The sequence below is a fragment of the Balaenoptera ricei genome, chromosome 1 (genome assembly GCF_028023285.1).
Source record: "Balaenoptera ricei isolate mBalRic1 chromosome 1, mBalRic1.hap2, whole genome shotgun sequence".
Classification (NCBI taxonomy): Eukaryota; Metazoa; Chordata; class Mammalia; order Artiodactyla; family Balaenopteridae; genus Balaenoptera; species Balaenoptera ricei.
In genome coordinates this window covers 129,188,199-129,205,970 of record NC_082639.1, presented here as the reverse complement: position 1 = coordinate 129,205,970, position 17,772 = coordinate 129,188,199, and the positions used below count along the sequence as shown (strand labels likewise).

Below are 17,772 nucleotides of genomic sequence, written 5' to 3'. Positions count from 1 at the left end.
ATGATAAGTGATCGGCAAAAAAAATAAGGCAAAGAAAGAGAATAAAGTCAATACTGCATTTACTTTTTGACCTGGAGGGGGAAGATACTCATCCAGGTAAAAGGACCGAATTCCGAACTCGCGCAGCGGTAAGACTGAGAGCCCGGGATACGCCAGCCCTGCAGGTGACGCTGCAGCCCGGGCCGGGCGGGGCGGGTTTAGGTGGGGCGCGGGAGCGCGAGGTGAAGCGGGTCACGTGATGTGAGGGGGCGGGAGCAGGAGGACCACGAAAACACCGAGTTTGGCTCAGCACTTTCTCTCCAGAAAGGCGGGCGGAGCCGAAAACCAAACAAACGTCTTCTTAGAGCTTGGGGGCGGGGCAGGCGGGAGCAGACGGAGCCTCCAGAGCCGAAGCCTTCGCGGAGTTGGTTTTTCGGTTGCTGGTCGTTGTGGCCGAGAGGTCTGAGGTCGGGCTGAGACGTGGGGAGCAATGGCGACCTTTGTGAGCGAGCTGGAGGCGGCCAAGAAGAACTTGAGCGAGGCCCTGGGGGACAACGTGAAACAGTAAGAACTCTACGGACGCAGCCTCCGGGGTTCCGCGCGGGTGCTCCCCCAGCTTTGGGCGGCCGACCCACCATGGAGTTGTCCCCCGCGGCCGCGAGGCCTGTGCAGCCCTCGCGTAGCGGGTGGCGGGGCCTCTGGGTTTCTCGGGCCCGGGAAGGGGCCGGCGGGCAACCCCGACTCACCCGGCTGGAGGGGCCGGGCCTCCCTGGTTCCCTGCGGAACCTGGCGGGCGCCTTCGTCCGAGGCTCTGCCCTGGGTGGGGCGGGAAAAGCTAACTCCACGCCTTCACGCCCAAGGGCCTGTTGGGCGACTGCGGCCCGTGCGAGGGTGCGGAACGCGTGTGGCTGACTAGCGGCCTGGTCTGAGCCGGCACCGCGCAGGCGGCCCGCTCCCGGAGGGCTTCCTGGAGGCGGAGGCTTATTGAGCGCGGGTGTTGTGGAGGCACTGTCGGCAAGAGCGTGGACAGCAATTTCGGAAGGCAGACAGACCCTCCGGTGAAATAGTCTCCGAACACTACTGCAGTTATAATGATGATAGCAGTAGCAGACATTTGCTGAACACCTTTTAAGCGCTCTAAATGTACTATCTCATCTAATCCTCACAACAGAGATGTGAGGTAGGTGCAGTTATTCCCGTTTGATGAGAAAACTGAGATTTTGAGAGGTTAAGTAACTCTTCAAAGTCATGGCAGGATTGGGGCCCTCGCATCTGATTTCTGGCTGTGATACCTTACAGAGGGTTGCAAAGGACCCCAGAGACTCTGACAGACTTTCACCCAGGTTATAGCAGGGGACCGAGTACACAGTCGGGTCAGATGCTGAAATGGCCGAGTGTAAAATCAATAACTCAATACAAGGCTGAAGTCATAGAAGGAACCCTCCGAGGTACAAGGTCGAGTTTGGAAATTTTCAAAACATTGTTATTACAATTTTATTTTTGTAAAATATAAGAAGCAAATTTTAAACGTTTAAAAGTATAAGTCTTGTGTTGTTGCTGCTAGATGGTTTCTGTGACATTCTACATGTTTGCATTACTCAACAGACACTCACTTTGAAATGATGTTTCTGGAGGAGCAAGGTGTTCGGGGGATCTTTCTTTTTCTCCAACACTTTCTCCTTCTCATCTTTCTACTTTTCATTATGGCTGGAGATTGAAGTTACTTAACTTGGATGTCATACGTGATTTTTGGAGTTTTTCCTTCTTGTGAAATTTTGGGGTGGCAGAGTCTACTTTTCGTCCTAACAAGATAGATACACAGAATTCCCATGTAAGACTTCTTGGAACACTCATGGTCTAAATGGAATAACTAAGAACAAAATATAATTTTTAAAAATTATTTTAATATTAGGAACGTTAATAAATCAAACTACAAACACTAGAATTAAAATTTAATCATCTAATCTGTTATTTTGGCATAATTATTTAATTTTTTGTAAACATTCATTCCCAAAGATAAAATGTTCTACCTAAAGTTATATTTTAATATTCGTGTTGACTTTGTCTCTTTCCTTGCTTACTTATTTAAAAATTCTTAATTATTTTAATGAGTAAAATTGACTGCTTTTACCTTCATTAATTTCTATAGCTTATTTTTGTAATACTGACAGCTAAAATTTACACTTTTTAAGCACAAAAGACTTTTCACTCGGTTACATCTAAGATGCTTACAAATATTTGAAAGTGAATGTTTCCACGTTAAAATAAACCTGGCTTGTGTGTATAATTGATTGATTAGATGCGATGGTGAACTCTGTGATCCCACACTCCTCACACAAGCTTGGGGTCGCCAGAAATGTTGAAGTTAGCATTTCCTGTTTGGTCTTTAAAGGTCAACACTGGCTATCAAACGTTGGTCAAATAGAGCTGCCAAAGCTAAATTTGGTGCATCTTTAGCTGAATCTCCACTAACAATGCAATCAAAATATGCTTTTGTGCCAGGAACAGTTAATGGTACAGTGTTGTTCTTTATTAGTTTTTTCCATTCTCTCATTGTCTTTTCCCCCTTCTGCTCCTTGAAAAGCGCTTCTTGGTTGAACAGTCTGTGATATTGCTATACAGTAATTTCTCACATTTCCTCCATGAGTAGTTTGCTTAGGTTTGTACAACGTGACCATTTAAATGTGGTCCTTGTTCGTAGGTAAAATATATAATAAGGTGTTTAAGGAACTCAGATATGAGTTGCTTTCTATTTATGCAGTGGTCCTAATGTCCTTTATGTCAGGTTGTGTGCCCATGTCAGCTTGTAGAAAGAAATGAGCTTTGCTGGCTAACTCACTTTGTATAGTACCCAGTAGAGTTCTGGGTTCAAATGGGTGCCTAGTTTTTTGGATGATTTAGCCATAATGTTATTTAATTTTCTCCAGGTATCTCAAGTGCTTCCTAGTCTGACCCATTTATACTCATCACCCATCATTCTCACCTACATAGAGGTTGACTAACTTTGTTTTTGGTATTTTTGAGGAAAGCAGTCATTTGTCCATGGCTATACAGCAAGTTAATACAGGGACCAGGATTGGGGAGCGAGTCTTCAACTTGATAGCCAGTGCTGTCTATTTGGGCTAGAAAGTTTGCCACTGGAAAAGATAGACAGCATCATGTTGGCAGAGACTTGCCTTAGTTCTGGAACAAGTTCAGACACTCCAAATATAAATATATTTGCCTCTTTCTTATAAAATAGGAACACAGGGCTTTTAAAATAATGAAGTTTTTCTCATGTTACTATCTTCTTTTGTTGTATAAAATGGGATAGGAAAAGACTTCTGTTTTTCTGTGGAGCTTTATTTCATTTTTTAGTTTTCTTTAAAAAAAAGCAGGGGGTGGAGCATTTAAGTGTTTGCTGTTGGGAAGTTATTATTGACTATTGGGTGTGACTATCAGGTGAAACATGGTGCCAGGCTCTAGAACTAACATGTTTTGCTGTTGAATGAAATGGGTCTTGGGAAGCTTTAAGACGCCACTAAAGCTACGGGTTTCCTCCAGTGTGGGGGGAAGGGGGGACGAGGTCAAAGCACAGGAACCCAGGCAATTACATATGTACTTAGCCAGACTTAAGCTAATCTGCATATGGGAGAACAGGAGAAACCCTGCCATGGGTGTAATAGGGCAGTAAGAGCATTAAACCATCTCATTTAGGAACCGCTGCTTTTTTTTTTTCTTTTTTGTTAGAAACTCAAATGAGCATTAGAAAGTAGCTAATGGTGAATTGAAAGTGATTGTAAAACATACTAAGTAATTTTTAGCCCTGTTTCTTGAAGGAGGAGTAGCTTTCTTCAGCACCGAAACAAGGGGTGTGGATGTGAAAAGTAAAGTATTTTACTCCTGTTTCTAATAATGTTGTTAAGGTATAAAAGATTGGATCCTTTTTTCCTACTAGTTAACTAAAAATTTTTATGATTAGTGGTTGGTTTTCACTTTAAAAACCACTAAGTTTCTCATATGCTCAGGTATTTTTCTTTGTGGCAAGCTGTTTTAGAATCCCATTCAGCCAGGTTAGATTAAAACTTGAGTTCATTTGAAAGGAAAGAGGTCACCCAGAATTGGTATTAATGTCCACTCCTCAGCCCATAAAACACATACACATTTTAAAATATAAATCTTTTTTAAAATTGAGGTGTAATTGACATTTAACTTTATATTAGTCTCAGGGGTACAACATAATGATTCAGTATTTGTATATATTGCAGAATGGTCACCACAGTAACTCTAGTTCACGTCTCTCACCATACATAGTTTAAAAGATTCTTTTCTTGTGATGAGAACTTTTCAGATCTCCTCTCAGCAATTTTCAAATATGCAATATTTGATAATTTTAATAATACTTTAAAATATAAATATTAAGTGTAGGTTTCTGGTGAGCAGGTCTTTTGGAAGGGCAACAGCGAGAAAGGAAAGGTACAGCAGTGGTTTTTGGCTGGTTGACTCACGAGTCTGATTCTGTGACTACTGCTCAGTCCCTTTTAGGGAGGACTTTCTTTCTTCTGATGGTATTCTGACTCCTAAGTACCTTAAACAACAGAGATTTATCTTCTCACGGTTCTGGAGTCTAGAAGTCTGACATCCAGGTGTGAGCAGGGTTGTTGTCTTCTGAGGCCTCTCCCCTTGGCTTTTGCCTGCTGTCTCTCTCTCTGTGTCCTAATCTCTTCTTGTGAGGACACCAGTCACATTGGGTTAGGGCCCACCCTGACAACTCCATTTTTACTTAATTACCTCTTTAAAGGCCCTACTTCCAAGTACAGTCACATTCTGAGGCACTGGGGGTTAGGGCTTCAACGAATGAATTTGGGGGGAACACAACTCAGTCCATAACACTAGGGAATGCAAAATTTCCTTCCTTCCCTGGGAGTTGAGGCAGATAAGGTGAACTTGGGGAAGAAGCAAAACCTGAGGTTCTTAATATTGTTTCTGCCTCTGCAGATACTGGGCTAACTTAAAGTTGTGGTTCAAGCAGAAGATCAGCAAAGAAGAGTTTGACCTTGAAGCTCATAGACTTCTCACACAGGATAATGGTAAAATAATTATCTGGGGAGTTATTTTACTGTTCTGAAGTTTTCCCAGATTTACAATAAATTAAAAATTTATTAAAAATTAAAAAAAATTTTTTGGTTTTACTGGTGTGTAAGGTCATTTAAATAATGTGGATATTTAAAATTAAATGTAAAGAATGGCAGAGTAGGGGATATCCAAAGTCCTTAAAAGCTAGACTGAAACAGTGGGTTCCTTATGTTGTAAATATTCTGTATTTGACTTGTGACAATCTTCCCTTTTTCAGTCCATTCTCACAACGATTTCCTCCTGGCTATTCTCACGCGTTGTCAGATTTTGGTGTCTACACCAGGTAAGGGAGTAGAAATACCTCCAGGGATGTCAGTCAGTAAAACCACAGAATGCTGGGCTTACTAGACTTTCACTTCCTTTAACAGACTTGTTTGCAAATGAAATGTTCTTTGAACTGCTCAGAAGAAACATTTTATTGTGTAATACAGATTCTTCTATAGAACCTTTTTAAAGCAGGTGATTTCTCTGTCCTTTCATTGACTTTTGGTCTTTACCCCCCATTCAGCTGGGTTTAGATTACTTAAATAAATGAGAGGTGAGGAGGAGGGTAGGTGGTCAGGAGGAAGAAGCTGAGGAGTGAAGAGAGGGAATTTGGTGGTTAGGAGAGCGTTTCCATAGATATAGGGAAGGTAAAGTACGTGCAGGGGAAACCACAGCATATGTTGAGAACCTGGACTTTGCCCTCTTCTTAATTAAGTGAGATATTAGCACCTGGAAGGTTGGAGCTTCAGCATGTGTTTGGCAAACTATTGGTGAAGAACAAAGATAGTGAATAGCAGCATGTTGGGGAGGTATGTGGATGCGAAGTCTGTCACTTCGACCTAAATAAATAGGTATAGACAGAATGATTTCTTTGTCCCTAATTTTTTGGAGCTTAAGTGGTACAAGTCACCTCTTTCAGTTTTATTTTAATCAGTCAAAAACAAATAACTACGTTAAAACTTTGCCTCATGATAAAGCTTATCCTGGGCTCTTGTTAAAAACTTGAATTTACAGGTACCTCTTACTGTAGATTAAATTGAATTTTTTGTTGTTTAAAGGGCCTGTGGTGATTCTGATGATCATTTATTAAAAGCCCATGTTTATCTAGAAATGACTAGTATTTTGTATCATCCCGCTCTGCTAAGCTCTGTTGTAAGATAGAGAATTCAGATGAGATCTCCTAAAGGCCTGTTCTCCACACTCAAAGAAGTCGCCATTGGTGTGATGAATAATAAACAGTGAGCGTTTGTTTACAGAGATTGTTGTTAGAGAGGGAAGGCTGTTTTCCACCCCTCACCACACCCCTCACTGCACATCCTACACTGTGTCACATTTCTAATGTTTTATTTAATTTAAATAGAAGTGGACTTTTGCCAGTTAGATCATAAAGATAATCCACTTCATTGTATAAAGTTTAATTTGATCAGAAAAGCCAGCATTGTGAGGATTAGATCTTACTTTTTAGGTAGGTATATTCTAAAGTGACACACACCCAGAAGGTTCAGTGGGACGATCGGAAATAAAAACCTTGGTTGATAGGAGTCAAGGGGCTTGGGTTCAAGTTTAGGTTTTGCCACTAGCTTAGATAATGTAGTTAATTATTGAGTGTTCTTAGCGTCCACATTTATAAAATAGAGACAGTAATATCTACCCTGCAGGATTATAAAAAAAAAAACAGATGAAGGAATATGCAAAAAGTGCTCTTAAAAATAAAAAATGCCAAACAAATACAAAGTGGTATTAGTATAGGTGGCTGATTTTAATTAAATAAAGCCTTTGATATTCTTGAATGTTTGTTGTTGGTTAAAAATAAATGGAGAAACATTGGAATTTAGAGATTATTTCTCAAACACCCAAAATATCTTCCCTTAAAATGAAATTAATATTTGCTTGCAACAAAGATTTCTATTAAAAGTAAAGTATAGAAATACAGTTTTTTGTACTTTAATAATTGTGGTTAGGTTGGTTACTGTTTTTCTAAGTCAGGCAGGAAGGATGATTTTAATAATGTTATTTATTGAATACTGTAACTGCAGTGCCTTAGACGCTTTACGTGCATTATCATTAATCCTCACAACAACTCTTCAGAGGTATTGGCCTCTTTTTTATATGCTAGGAAACAAACTTCAGAGGAGAGAAAACAAAACAAAATAAAAACTTACCTGAGGCCCTCTTCAGCTAGTAAGTAGAAGTGTTGGATCCAAACCAAAATCTGAGTGCTGCTGTGAAGCCCTCCTTCCTTGGGGTCAGAGTCAGCCCTTGCTGTGCTTTGCTTCCTCACCCGAGGTATTTGGCCACTCAGCAGCAGCACTGCGTAACATCGAGTTCCGTTCATCAGGGAAATCATCTAAGATTGACCGGCCTTACCAGGTGTGATCTAGGTGTGCCAAAGACACTTAAAGTGATGGAGAAGAGGAACTTGACTTCCCAAACAGTTCTTTTTAAAGTGATGGAGAAGAGGAACTTGACTTCCCAAACAGTTCTTTTTTAGCTGAGGAACCAGGAATATTTTTTCAAAGCTTTACAAACTCATTCTTCCAAAAACATCAAGATGAAATAATGTTTTGCTAGAATGATGGGTGATTTTTTTTTTTTCTTTTCCTAAAAAAATTCTTTGGGATATTTTTTTCAAGTGTACTGTAATGAGCTTGTATAACTTTTGATTTTTTTTTTTTAACACTAAACTATATATGTTCATGGTTTAAAAAAAAGTGGTACAGAGGGTCTTAGAATGAAAAGCCTCCCTCCCACTCCTAGACCAGCTTGTTCTCAGAGACAGCTGCTTTTGTTTTTTGTTCTTCTTATGGGACCTCAGTGGCTCCTTAGAGTGTGCTGAAACGTCTTTCTGGATTGACTGGTTGTAAACATCTGTCTTGCCTTATTGCTCCGTGTTTTGTGAGATTTCCTCAATTCTTTCAGCCTTTCTGTCCAGTGCATTCTTTAATTCAGCAATTTTTGTAGCGTCTTCTTTGTGTTTTATGGATACCCATCTTCTCAAACTTCTCTGATGATCTGAATTAGAAATTATTCAAGTTCTTTGTGTTGCCTGAATTCTGTATCTCTAGGATCTCAATTTTTATTTATTTATTTTTTTAGTTTGGTCTTTCTTACCATGTTAAGCTTATCATCAAATGTCTGAGAATCCACATTTACGAATGAAGCATAAAACCTGGAGCTTGTGCTTTACAGTGAGCTGACGGGAGGCCAGCCATTACAGTGAGGTTCCTCAAGTGCCAGCCTGCAGAGAACTGTGCTCTAGGGTACCAACATTCATACCAGCTACCTCAGTAAATCCCAGACATTTTATTCTATATAACTAGAGAAGAGTTTTCCATTTTCCTGTCCTTGCCACCTGTTTATACTGCACTATATACAGGAGTGAGTGGGGCTGGTTTCATGGGGCCAGGAACTGTCCATGAACTTGGAAGGGCCTGCACTTGGTTTAGTGCTGTACTGTGGTTATCTTGAAATTCTTAACTTTTGAGCAAGGGACCCTGCATTTTTGTTTTGTACTGAGTTCAGTCCTGGGGGTGAGGGAAGGGGTTTGTATGGATGACTTTTCAATATAGATCTTCCATTAATCTTGTTTTTAGCTGTACTATCCCTTCTGGTTTCCACTGCACTCACCTTCTCCAAATCCAGATTCTTTGTGGATATCTACTAGTCAGGCTTATTCACTTCCACCTATTTACCAACCTTGCCAGCTTAGGTCATAGCTTCCAAGTGTCTGCTTTGTAAGTTGGCTCCTTTTTAGCCCATCTTTGAAATTTGTTGAGATCTCATCTTGGTCTGCCACTCGTTTTCCTTTTTATCTGTGTTGTGGATGTGTGCCATTTACTTTTTTCTACTATCATTTTTAGTAGGGTCTTGGAAGAGAGAGGAGACAAATACATGTGCTCATTTCACCATCTTGAACTAGAAAATTCTGTCCTGCTTTTATAATACTACTGCTACTAATAAGCAGACAAACACCCAGTAAACAATTAAAAATGTGAAAAACAAATTTGTCTTCCTAAAAGAACAATTTTGGTTACAGCTAGAAAAAAAATGTGATTTGAGAGAAGTTTTGTTTAGAGAAGGAGAATGTTTTGTTTAGAGAAGGAGAATGAGAAGATCTGAATTTAAGCATTTGTTCATTTTCGTCATTTGAGCATTTCATACTTTTTTAGCCTAAAGTGAAAACAAACTTAGCAGTTATCAATTGTCGTTCTTTTCTCTTATGATTGTTATTTTTCTGTCTTATAGAGGGTGCTGGATCTTTACCCTGGACAGGGGGTTCTGCAGCCAAACCTGGAAAACCAAAGGGAAAGAAAAAGCTTTCTTCTGTTCGTCAGAAATTTGACGTAGGTTGTTCAGTAGATCTTGGTAACAACTGATTTAAGCACTGGTGTGATGGAACTGGCTTTAGTTTTTTAATGAATATTACAATTCTGGTAGTAAAGTTGAAAAAAGGCATGATTTGGGGAGAAAACGGTGTTATTATATTTGAATTTGGTGAAGAGGGCTTCAAAGATTGTGTCTGAATTTTTATTCTAGTTTGTTATTGTGTAATTATTAATATGTTATCATTAGTACCTAATGATTTTTCAGTGATTCAACAACTATGCCTGTGCTCTTTTTCCTCTTAAATATCTTTGTGGAATGAGTAATTTTTCATTATTATTCAGATTGAAGACTTCTGTTCCAAGGGTCCAGGAGGCCCAGAGGCCTCTGGCAGGATGCTGCTGACGCCCCACTAGGCCTTGAGCCTTCTGGGGATCCTCAGAGAAATCTTGGAGGCATTGGGCTATAAAATTTGTAAACGTTTTAGAATAACTCGCTTTTTTTTTTCTGGTTTATATCCAGGGAACAAAGTTTCCCAAAAGTATCCCTTTTATAGATTTGACTGGGTATTGATAGCTTTATTCATTAACATCAACAAACATTTATTTATTTCTACCTTGGCTCTATGTTTTAAGTCAAGAATATTCGATCTGGAGGGCATCAATATCTCCAGAGAGGTATGCTTGGTTTAAAAAAGCATGTTTGATATAAAATACAGTTTTATACTTACTTGGAAAATGGAAAAACAACAAGTACTGCTTTTATAATACAAACTTCAAACAGGACAAGCCATATTCGCTACAAAATCTTGTGAGTTGGGCTTAAGCAAAAGCTACTGAGGCATATCTCCCACTGATTATGGAGAATATAATTCAGCTATCAGCATCTCCCAGAGGAAGGCTGAGGTTTTATGAGTGGAAAAGATTGGGAAAAACTATCTTTAAAAAAACTAACGACTGTGTCTTAGAAAGATTCTGTGTTGAGAATTGTTAGTAGAAGATAATAGTAAGTCAAGAGTTACACTGCCCTACATTATCTTGGAATATTTGTTATTAGATCTGTTATATTGGTTAGCTAGGTTTTTTTTAGGGCTTTATTTAAGCATTAATTATATATTTTTACTTTCAGAATCTGCTTACTTACAAGTATACTTAAAATACTCTGACTTGTTTGAAAATAGTTTTATGTCTTCTCCTTCTCCCCAATTGTTATTTTTAGCACAGAGCCGTATATTGTGTGATTACCGAGGTACTAATTGAATAGAATAAACTGCTATGCATAGTACTGTTACTCCCCATAACTCGTCCTCATTATTACTATGTAATGGGTGTGAATCTGTGATTAGTTGTGCATGAGTTACTTTTTTTTTTTTTTAACTCTTGTGGTATAGTTTTGGTGGCATTAATTTGTGGGATCTCAGGTCCAATTCATAGGTTACTTTTGTTTGTGTCTTATTACTTGCCACATAATGAATAATTTTGAAAAGTTTTCTTACCCATAGCATAGATTCCAGCCTCAAAATCCTCTCTCGGGAGCCCAGCAGTTTGTGGCAAAGGATCCCCAAGATGATGATGACTTGAAACTTTGTTCCCACACAATGATGCTTCCCACCCGGGGTCAGCTTGAAGGGAGAATGATAGTGACTGCTTACGAGCATGGGCTGGACAACGTCACCGAGGAGGCTGTCTCAGCTGTGGTCTATGCGGTGGAGGTTGGTTTGCTGGTGGCAGAAACACTCTTACACATTGAATGTGACAAGCTTGTGTGAGTTATTCAAAGTTGGTACTGCAAGAAAAGAACTAAAATATGACTCTGATCTCAGAATTGTCATCGTTGAAAGTTGTTTTCTTTAGAGGGGAGAAACATCACAATCCAAACAATTGCTTTCAGTTAACAGACTAAGCTTTTCAGAAAGGTTACTTGCGACATACACTTTGGATGTTTAATTTCTCAACAAGGGGACAGTTTTTAAGCAAAAATAAAAAACAAAATGAGATTGAGAATCCTAAAGATTAAAATCACTTGATGTTGCTGTGGGTACGGCATTTGAAGAGCATTATTAGACTTGGCGTCTGAACTGTGGGATTCTTGTCTCAGCACACTCTTTCATTCATTCATTTTACTCATTTAGTTACTCGACAGAACATACACTGGGCTCTAGAGTGCACAGGTACTAACTGGAGACGTTGGGTCATTCCTTCCAATTCTCTGGGCCTCCGTTTCCTTGCCGGTGCCTCAGAGATTATAATAGCTGTCTCATGAAGTTATAAACATTGGATCATAAATTGTACCATGAAGTCCTGACATGAGCTGATCTTATTGGTAGAATTGAAACATCATCCCCGACCCCCACACCCCTGTTAATAAGGGTAGGCTGGGACTGGTTCTGTCTCTGTTTTCGCAGACATTCTCTAACCCTCTCTTAGGTACTTGGCTCTCACAAAGGTGAAGAGATATTAAATACCTAACTTTCTGTTTATTTCCTATATATCTTTTGTTTATGTGGCTTTTGAGAGAGCCAAGGTTCTTTTTATGCAAGGATTTTAGTAGATTGGGCACTATAACCAATATGTTCCTGATCGTGAAACATTTTGTACCATTTTAAACCAAGCTTCAAGGTAGTTTGCTGCTTAAAAAAATTACTTATTTTTGTACTTTTATTTAAAGCTATCTGAACATCATTTTTGAGAGAGAGGAGCCAATTCAGAGATAATAAAAACTTTAATAAATTTCAGGTAGAGCAAGCCCATCCTAAATAGAACTAAATAAAAATAGCATGTCTCCCTTTGCTCTTTTCTATACCCTCCTGCCTTGGTATGTATGGCTCTGTGGCTCTTTAGTGAACATTCGTTTGGTTTCAGCACTTGTTTGCCTGTCTCACATCTCCATCCACTAAATGCCAATAAACATTTTTTTGGTCAAAGGAAGTTTTATGGTTTGCTTTTAAAGAGGAGTTCATGCTTTTTTTTCTCTTTTTTTTCTTGTTTTTACAGAATCACCTTAAAGATATACTGACATCAGTTGTGTCAAGAAGGAAAGCTTATCGACTACGTGATGGTCATTTTAAATATGCCTTTGGTAGTAATGTGACCCCACAACCATACCTGAAGAATAGTGTAGTAGCTTACAACAACTTAATAGAAAGGTATATGAAGTTTCTTGTGATTTTTGCATCCATCCTTCCTAACTGGTTACACTACTCTTTTGTAATAGACCACTGTTAAAATTGGTTACTGGGGCTCTGTGCGTCTAAGGTACCTCTGAGAGCAGTATGGTTTTATTTTCTTAAGTTGCATCCTTGTGTGATAACTAGTGAATTCTTTTGGTACTCTTTATATTGGAAGTGAAGTTGCAGAATTTGGCTGCTGCATGCGGTTTAAAGTGAGTGCCCCCCACTTTCCGAAGTACAGTGGAGTCGTTCCCTGGGGCAGTGCGTCTGGATGCTTCCTGAGGGGCAGCACCTGACTGGTGGGGGGAGTGGGCCGGCTCTCACTCAGGAACGTGACCTGTGCTTGTTGGGTCAAGGTTGGGTTTCTTGGTGGTGGGAGGAGGAGCAGTAGGTGATTCTCCAGGTCCTTATTTGGCTTTTTTAGCTGTAGCTCAAAATAGCGGCCTGTGCTGGGTGTCATCAGGTTGCTCTTGGCATCCTCTTGTGCAGATCTGGTCTCTCAGCTCCGATCTCTGGAACCTCTCTGTCTGCACTCCACTGTGGGCTCCCAGGACCTCTCTGATGTTCTGAGTCATCCCTCTGAGATGACCTGGATTACCTTCATCCCTGTGTTGTCTCTTTTCAGGGAGAAGAGAGGTAAAGAGATGACAAGGGAGATAAAACTTCAGAGAAAAAAGTGTGATTGGGAAGGCTGGCAGGAGTGATGCTGGGGAAGAAGTAATGGGCAGGGAAGGCAGGAGGAGTGATGGTGAGGGATGTGGGGCGGGAAAGCTGAGCAGGGAGTTGAACAGAGCAGACAGTGCTGACACCATGGGGAGGCCGTGGTACTGGTGCCTGTTTCATGGTTCTGAAGACCTAGAGACGGCTCACAGGGCTCATTTGGAAGATCACTGGCGTAAACTGGGTTCACTATTTAGATTGCCATAGGTGAAGATTTACTTTCTCAATCTCATTCAGGCATATCTGTTTGGGATTATTTGTTCTCATTTGTGAGTCATTCTTCTCTAGAGAAAAACAAACCAAAAAGAGTAAAAGAGTGGCCCCTCGTAGCGGGTGAGCGCTGGAGCGGTGTGTGAGCCTGTGTGTGACCCTGCCGGGCCTCCAGCTGCCCTCCCCCCCTGCCAGCCTGTCCCTGTGAGGCTCCTGTCTCACCGTCGGCCGCTTGTTTCTCTATCAGCGCTGCCTTTGTCTGCTGCCGGAGCCCACGCTCACGCTCCACTCGTGCTTTCGTTCTAGTTCCCTCCGCACTGTTGTTTCACCTCCTGCATGCTCTCCAAAATTGCATAGGTTATCTCCTACTGTATTACCATACAAAAATTATGTCTGACTTCCCAGCTGATGTTATATCTGGGTTCTATTTTGGGAAATTGGCAAGATCTGGATGAATTTTCTCCACCCTCCATTTTTGCCTGTTGCTTTTTTTGTGCTTTATTTTATTTTCTTGTTATTTTTGATCCTGTTGTCTCCAGTATCATTTACCTACCTCTCCAAGTTGGTTGTTTCCAATCTCATTTTCCTTTAATGAAGGTCTATTATTTTTTTTCCAACTAGAAGCTCTTTAAGGGCAGGGAACAATTTTGACTCAGTATCCTGACTTAGTATTTTAGCACTGTGGAGGGAGGAGGGTAAATGCAGTTGCACTGCGTTTTATTTCCAGCCCAGCAGATGGGCTGCCTTTAAAAATTAAAATTATAGACTACTCGTGTATACACTGCCTGAAAGATAATTGGATTTCTGATTCACGTTGCGATATATTTTATAAGCAGTATTCTAGCAGCCCATCCCTATTCTGTTTGTTCAGGTGTGTCCATCTTACTTACTGGGAATATTTCTGAAATGTTTTGTTTCCAGCCCGCCAGCCTTTTCTGCTCCTTGTGCCGGCCAGAACCCAGCGTCTCACCTGCCCCCTGACGACGCCGAGCAGCAGGCTGCACTCCTGCTGGCGTGCTCGGGGGACACGCTGCCCACATCTTTGCCGCCGGTGAACATGTACGACCTTTTTGAAGCTTTGCAGGTAACTCTTGCCTCCTTAAGGTTCACCTAGATCTATGGATAGGTTCAAAGTTTCTTCAAGTCTACAAAGATACTCGCTAGCTTTTCCATTTCCTGGCTTTTGTTTTTCAGTTTTTATTGTTTGTTATTAAAGCCATTAATAGTAACCTAATCTTTCAAACCCCGGGCTCAAGAGTCCTTCCTAACTTACCTTCCGCATTCCTCACCTCCCCAGTGAAAGAAAAAAAATCTCCTTGTCCCCTTATTTCTATTTCAGAGCCTTGTTATTTCCTTGTTTTCTTGTTATCTGATTTGGGATTAATTAGGTTCTGGCTTAAAACTTACAGGTTTGTGTGTCTTTTGTGTGAGTGTTTTGTTGATATAAACCTTACTTTCATTTTCTGTGTTGGAAAAGTAAGTATACTGAAGTATAATTGGAGACGTGCTGATTTTTTTTTTAATCCCAGGTGCACAGGGAAGTCATTCCTACACACACTGTATATGCTCTCAACATTGAAAGGATCATTATGAAACTCTGGCATCCAAATCATGAAGAGCTGCAGCAAGACAAAGTCCACTGCCAGCGCTTGGCAGCCAAGGAGGGGCTTTTGCTCTGCTGAATTAGGATTTGAGGGTGTGGGACCCTCAGCAAATTCATTGATTATTGAGAATTGAATGTTTTGGGGGTCCACATTTCAAGACTGAAGTGTGTAGAGTAAATATAACCTTTCCTATGGAAATGTGATAGTACATTTTGTGTTGCTACTGTGAAGCCATTAACAAATCTGATTTTAATAATGACCCATATCTCTGTATGTATGTGTGTGTGTGTTCCCAGTTATGGGAATAGGCACTGAGAAAGTTCTGTGCCTGGAATGGTGCTGTTTAGACATCTGAGGCCTATCCTGTGGTCTGCATGTGAGGTAGGTGACATTCTAGAACAAAGAAGCTGTTATAACTTAGTCCCCACGATCAGCAGGACATCTGTGTGTTTAGAGACGTCACGTATTCTGTATCTGGCAAGTCTAAAATTTCTGCTTTCCTCCTGAAGAAAGAACTGTGCTTTTAACACAGTGTTAAAAATCGGTTATCATTTTTAGTGACCAGTTTTATATATATATATATATATATATATATATATGTATGTTTTGTGACCAGTTTAATTTTTAACAGGTATAGGTAGTTGCCTAAAGATTCATTACAACTCCATAGAAAATAAGACTTAGAAATGCTGTGCTATTAGACAAAATAAAGTCCTTTCTTTAAATTAAAAACCAAATCAAAACAATCTTAGAATGTAATTAACCTTATAAAATATCTTCTCATAACTCATTTCTTTTATAGAGTTGTTTTGCCCAAAGACTTTGATTGGCAGGTTCATCTATTAATTATTCCTATAGACTGTTTTAAGAAGTCCATGTAAACATATTGGATTTATACTTGGTAATTCTCCTATTCCTATGAGATACCTTTTTCTATACTTTCAAATGGCAGTGTTACGAATAACTGTTTGTTTCTTTAGAGATATGTTGCTTTTTAGTCAAGAGGTGTTATTGGTGGATACATTAGAATGTACAGATGGGTTTAAGTAGGTCTGAATAATATATGTATAGATACGTATATATGGTTCAATATCTGGATCTGTGTATTTGGTTTTGTACTTTAAATGCAACAAATAAACCTTTTGGGAGAAAAATTTTTTTGTTTGTTTATTAAAGTAAACACATAAGGACTACTGCCTTCTACAGAAGTATGAAGAACCTCGCTTTATGAGATCTTAGCAGAGACTTTTCAAAAGAATGTACTAGATGAGAAAGATTAAAAGCAGGTTCCAATTAAGGCATGTCATTTCTTCCTCTTGTGATATGTAGGTTAAGACTAAAAAGAAAAAACAGCCTAGTTTCGGTTCTCGGCACAAGTCTGAAAAGTCCTTTAGAGTTTTAGGTAACTCAAGAATTTTTAGGGTTTGTAAGAATTTGAACTGGTACCTAACTGCATATAGTGGTTTGGGTTTGGCCTGTCCATGTATGTGAGCCTTAATGCTAAGTGTGTGTTGAATTTCATGTGTTCCATAGATGGCGCGGCAGCTGGAAGCCTCGGACGTGCCCTGCTGCCCATTGCAGTGGCAGGTTCCATAGGAGTCCGTGTAGCAGGGGGACCTCCAAACAGAGAAATCCCTCACTACTCGGTAGGGCCTGGCCTAAATCCCTAGTTGCCTACTCTGGTGGGACCACAGGACACCAGAGGACTCTTTTCGCCTCCCAAGTTTCGGGCCTACACCCCAAGATACGCTTTGCATGCCAGTTTTCCTCAAGCATCATTTTGTACAGTGGAGAGATTGGGTTGAGGGCAAGGCAGTCAGGTAGATAGAGTGATACTTCTTAGGATTTTTCAAGAGAGCCCCCGAGTTCAAATGGCCTTGTTCCACCAAAGGTGGCCTCCAGCCGTAGCACCGTGGTCAACTGTGGGATCCTGAGTGCAGTCTCTTCTATAATTAGGTTCTTAAGAAATCACGAGTGCTTATTATCAAGCATCATTTAGAAAAATAACTATTACAAAGAGGAAAAAAGCTACTAGAAACCAGATAATTTCAGGCTTAGAATAGAGCTTAGTTTTCCTGTAGGGATTTCAGTAATTAATTGTCTTTTAGCTGTAGGTGTATCATTGTGCAAAACCAGGTTTGATAAGGCCCGCCTTATTTTCTACCAGGTACCAGAGTGCTGGCTTAGCACACATTCTTATCACCTTTGACACCCATTGCTGGGATCAACCAAGCACACAATTTCTCTAACACTTCTCCCATTGCCTGAAGTGATCACGACGTTCCTGATCGAATTTCACAAAGTGTCTTCTAAATGATTGCTCACTTTGACCGTAGATAAATACCTGTGTTTCATCATGTCTTTTGACTCAGACCAAAATGCCTCCAGCCTGAATAATGGTAAGGAAGCTTGGTTTTAGGGGTCAGACTTAGATGCTGTGGCCAACAGATTGGTTCAGCATTTAATTCTCACGGCTTAAAAAAGGAAAAATGTCTAGATTATTCTTGGAGAGTAGATTAATATTTAATTGAATCTACGGGCATGGTAAATTGTCAAGACTAAAAGCACACCGTGAAAGGGCATACAGGTTCATCGTACTTTCATTTGTAGAGAAATTTATGAAAACAGGACACAAGTTTTCTGTTCATCAAGCTGCTAGCATGTTTC

General features: G+C 40.2%; 1 protein-coding gene across 1 annotated transcript; it reads left to right on the top strand.

Moving 5' to 3' along the window:
• The first annotated feature begins 258 nt into the window (after positions 1-258).
• TADA1 (transcriptional adaptor 1) lies at positions 259-16,246 on the top strand. The gene is made up of 8 exons (XM_059903289.1): positions 259-543; positions 4,957-5,048; positions 5,312-5,377; positions 9,325-9,422; positions 10,904-11,113; positions 12,396-12,547; positions 14,423-14,585; positions 15,031-16,246. The coding sequence occupies exons 1-8, from the start codon at positions 470-472 to the stop codon at positions 15,181-15,183; spliced, it is 1,008 nt and encodes a 335-aa protein (XP_059759272.1). The 5' UTR covers positions 259-469; the 3' UTR covers positions 15,184-16,246.
• The last annotated feature ends 1,526 nt before the right edge of the window (positions 16,247-17,772 follow it).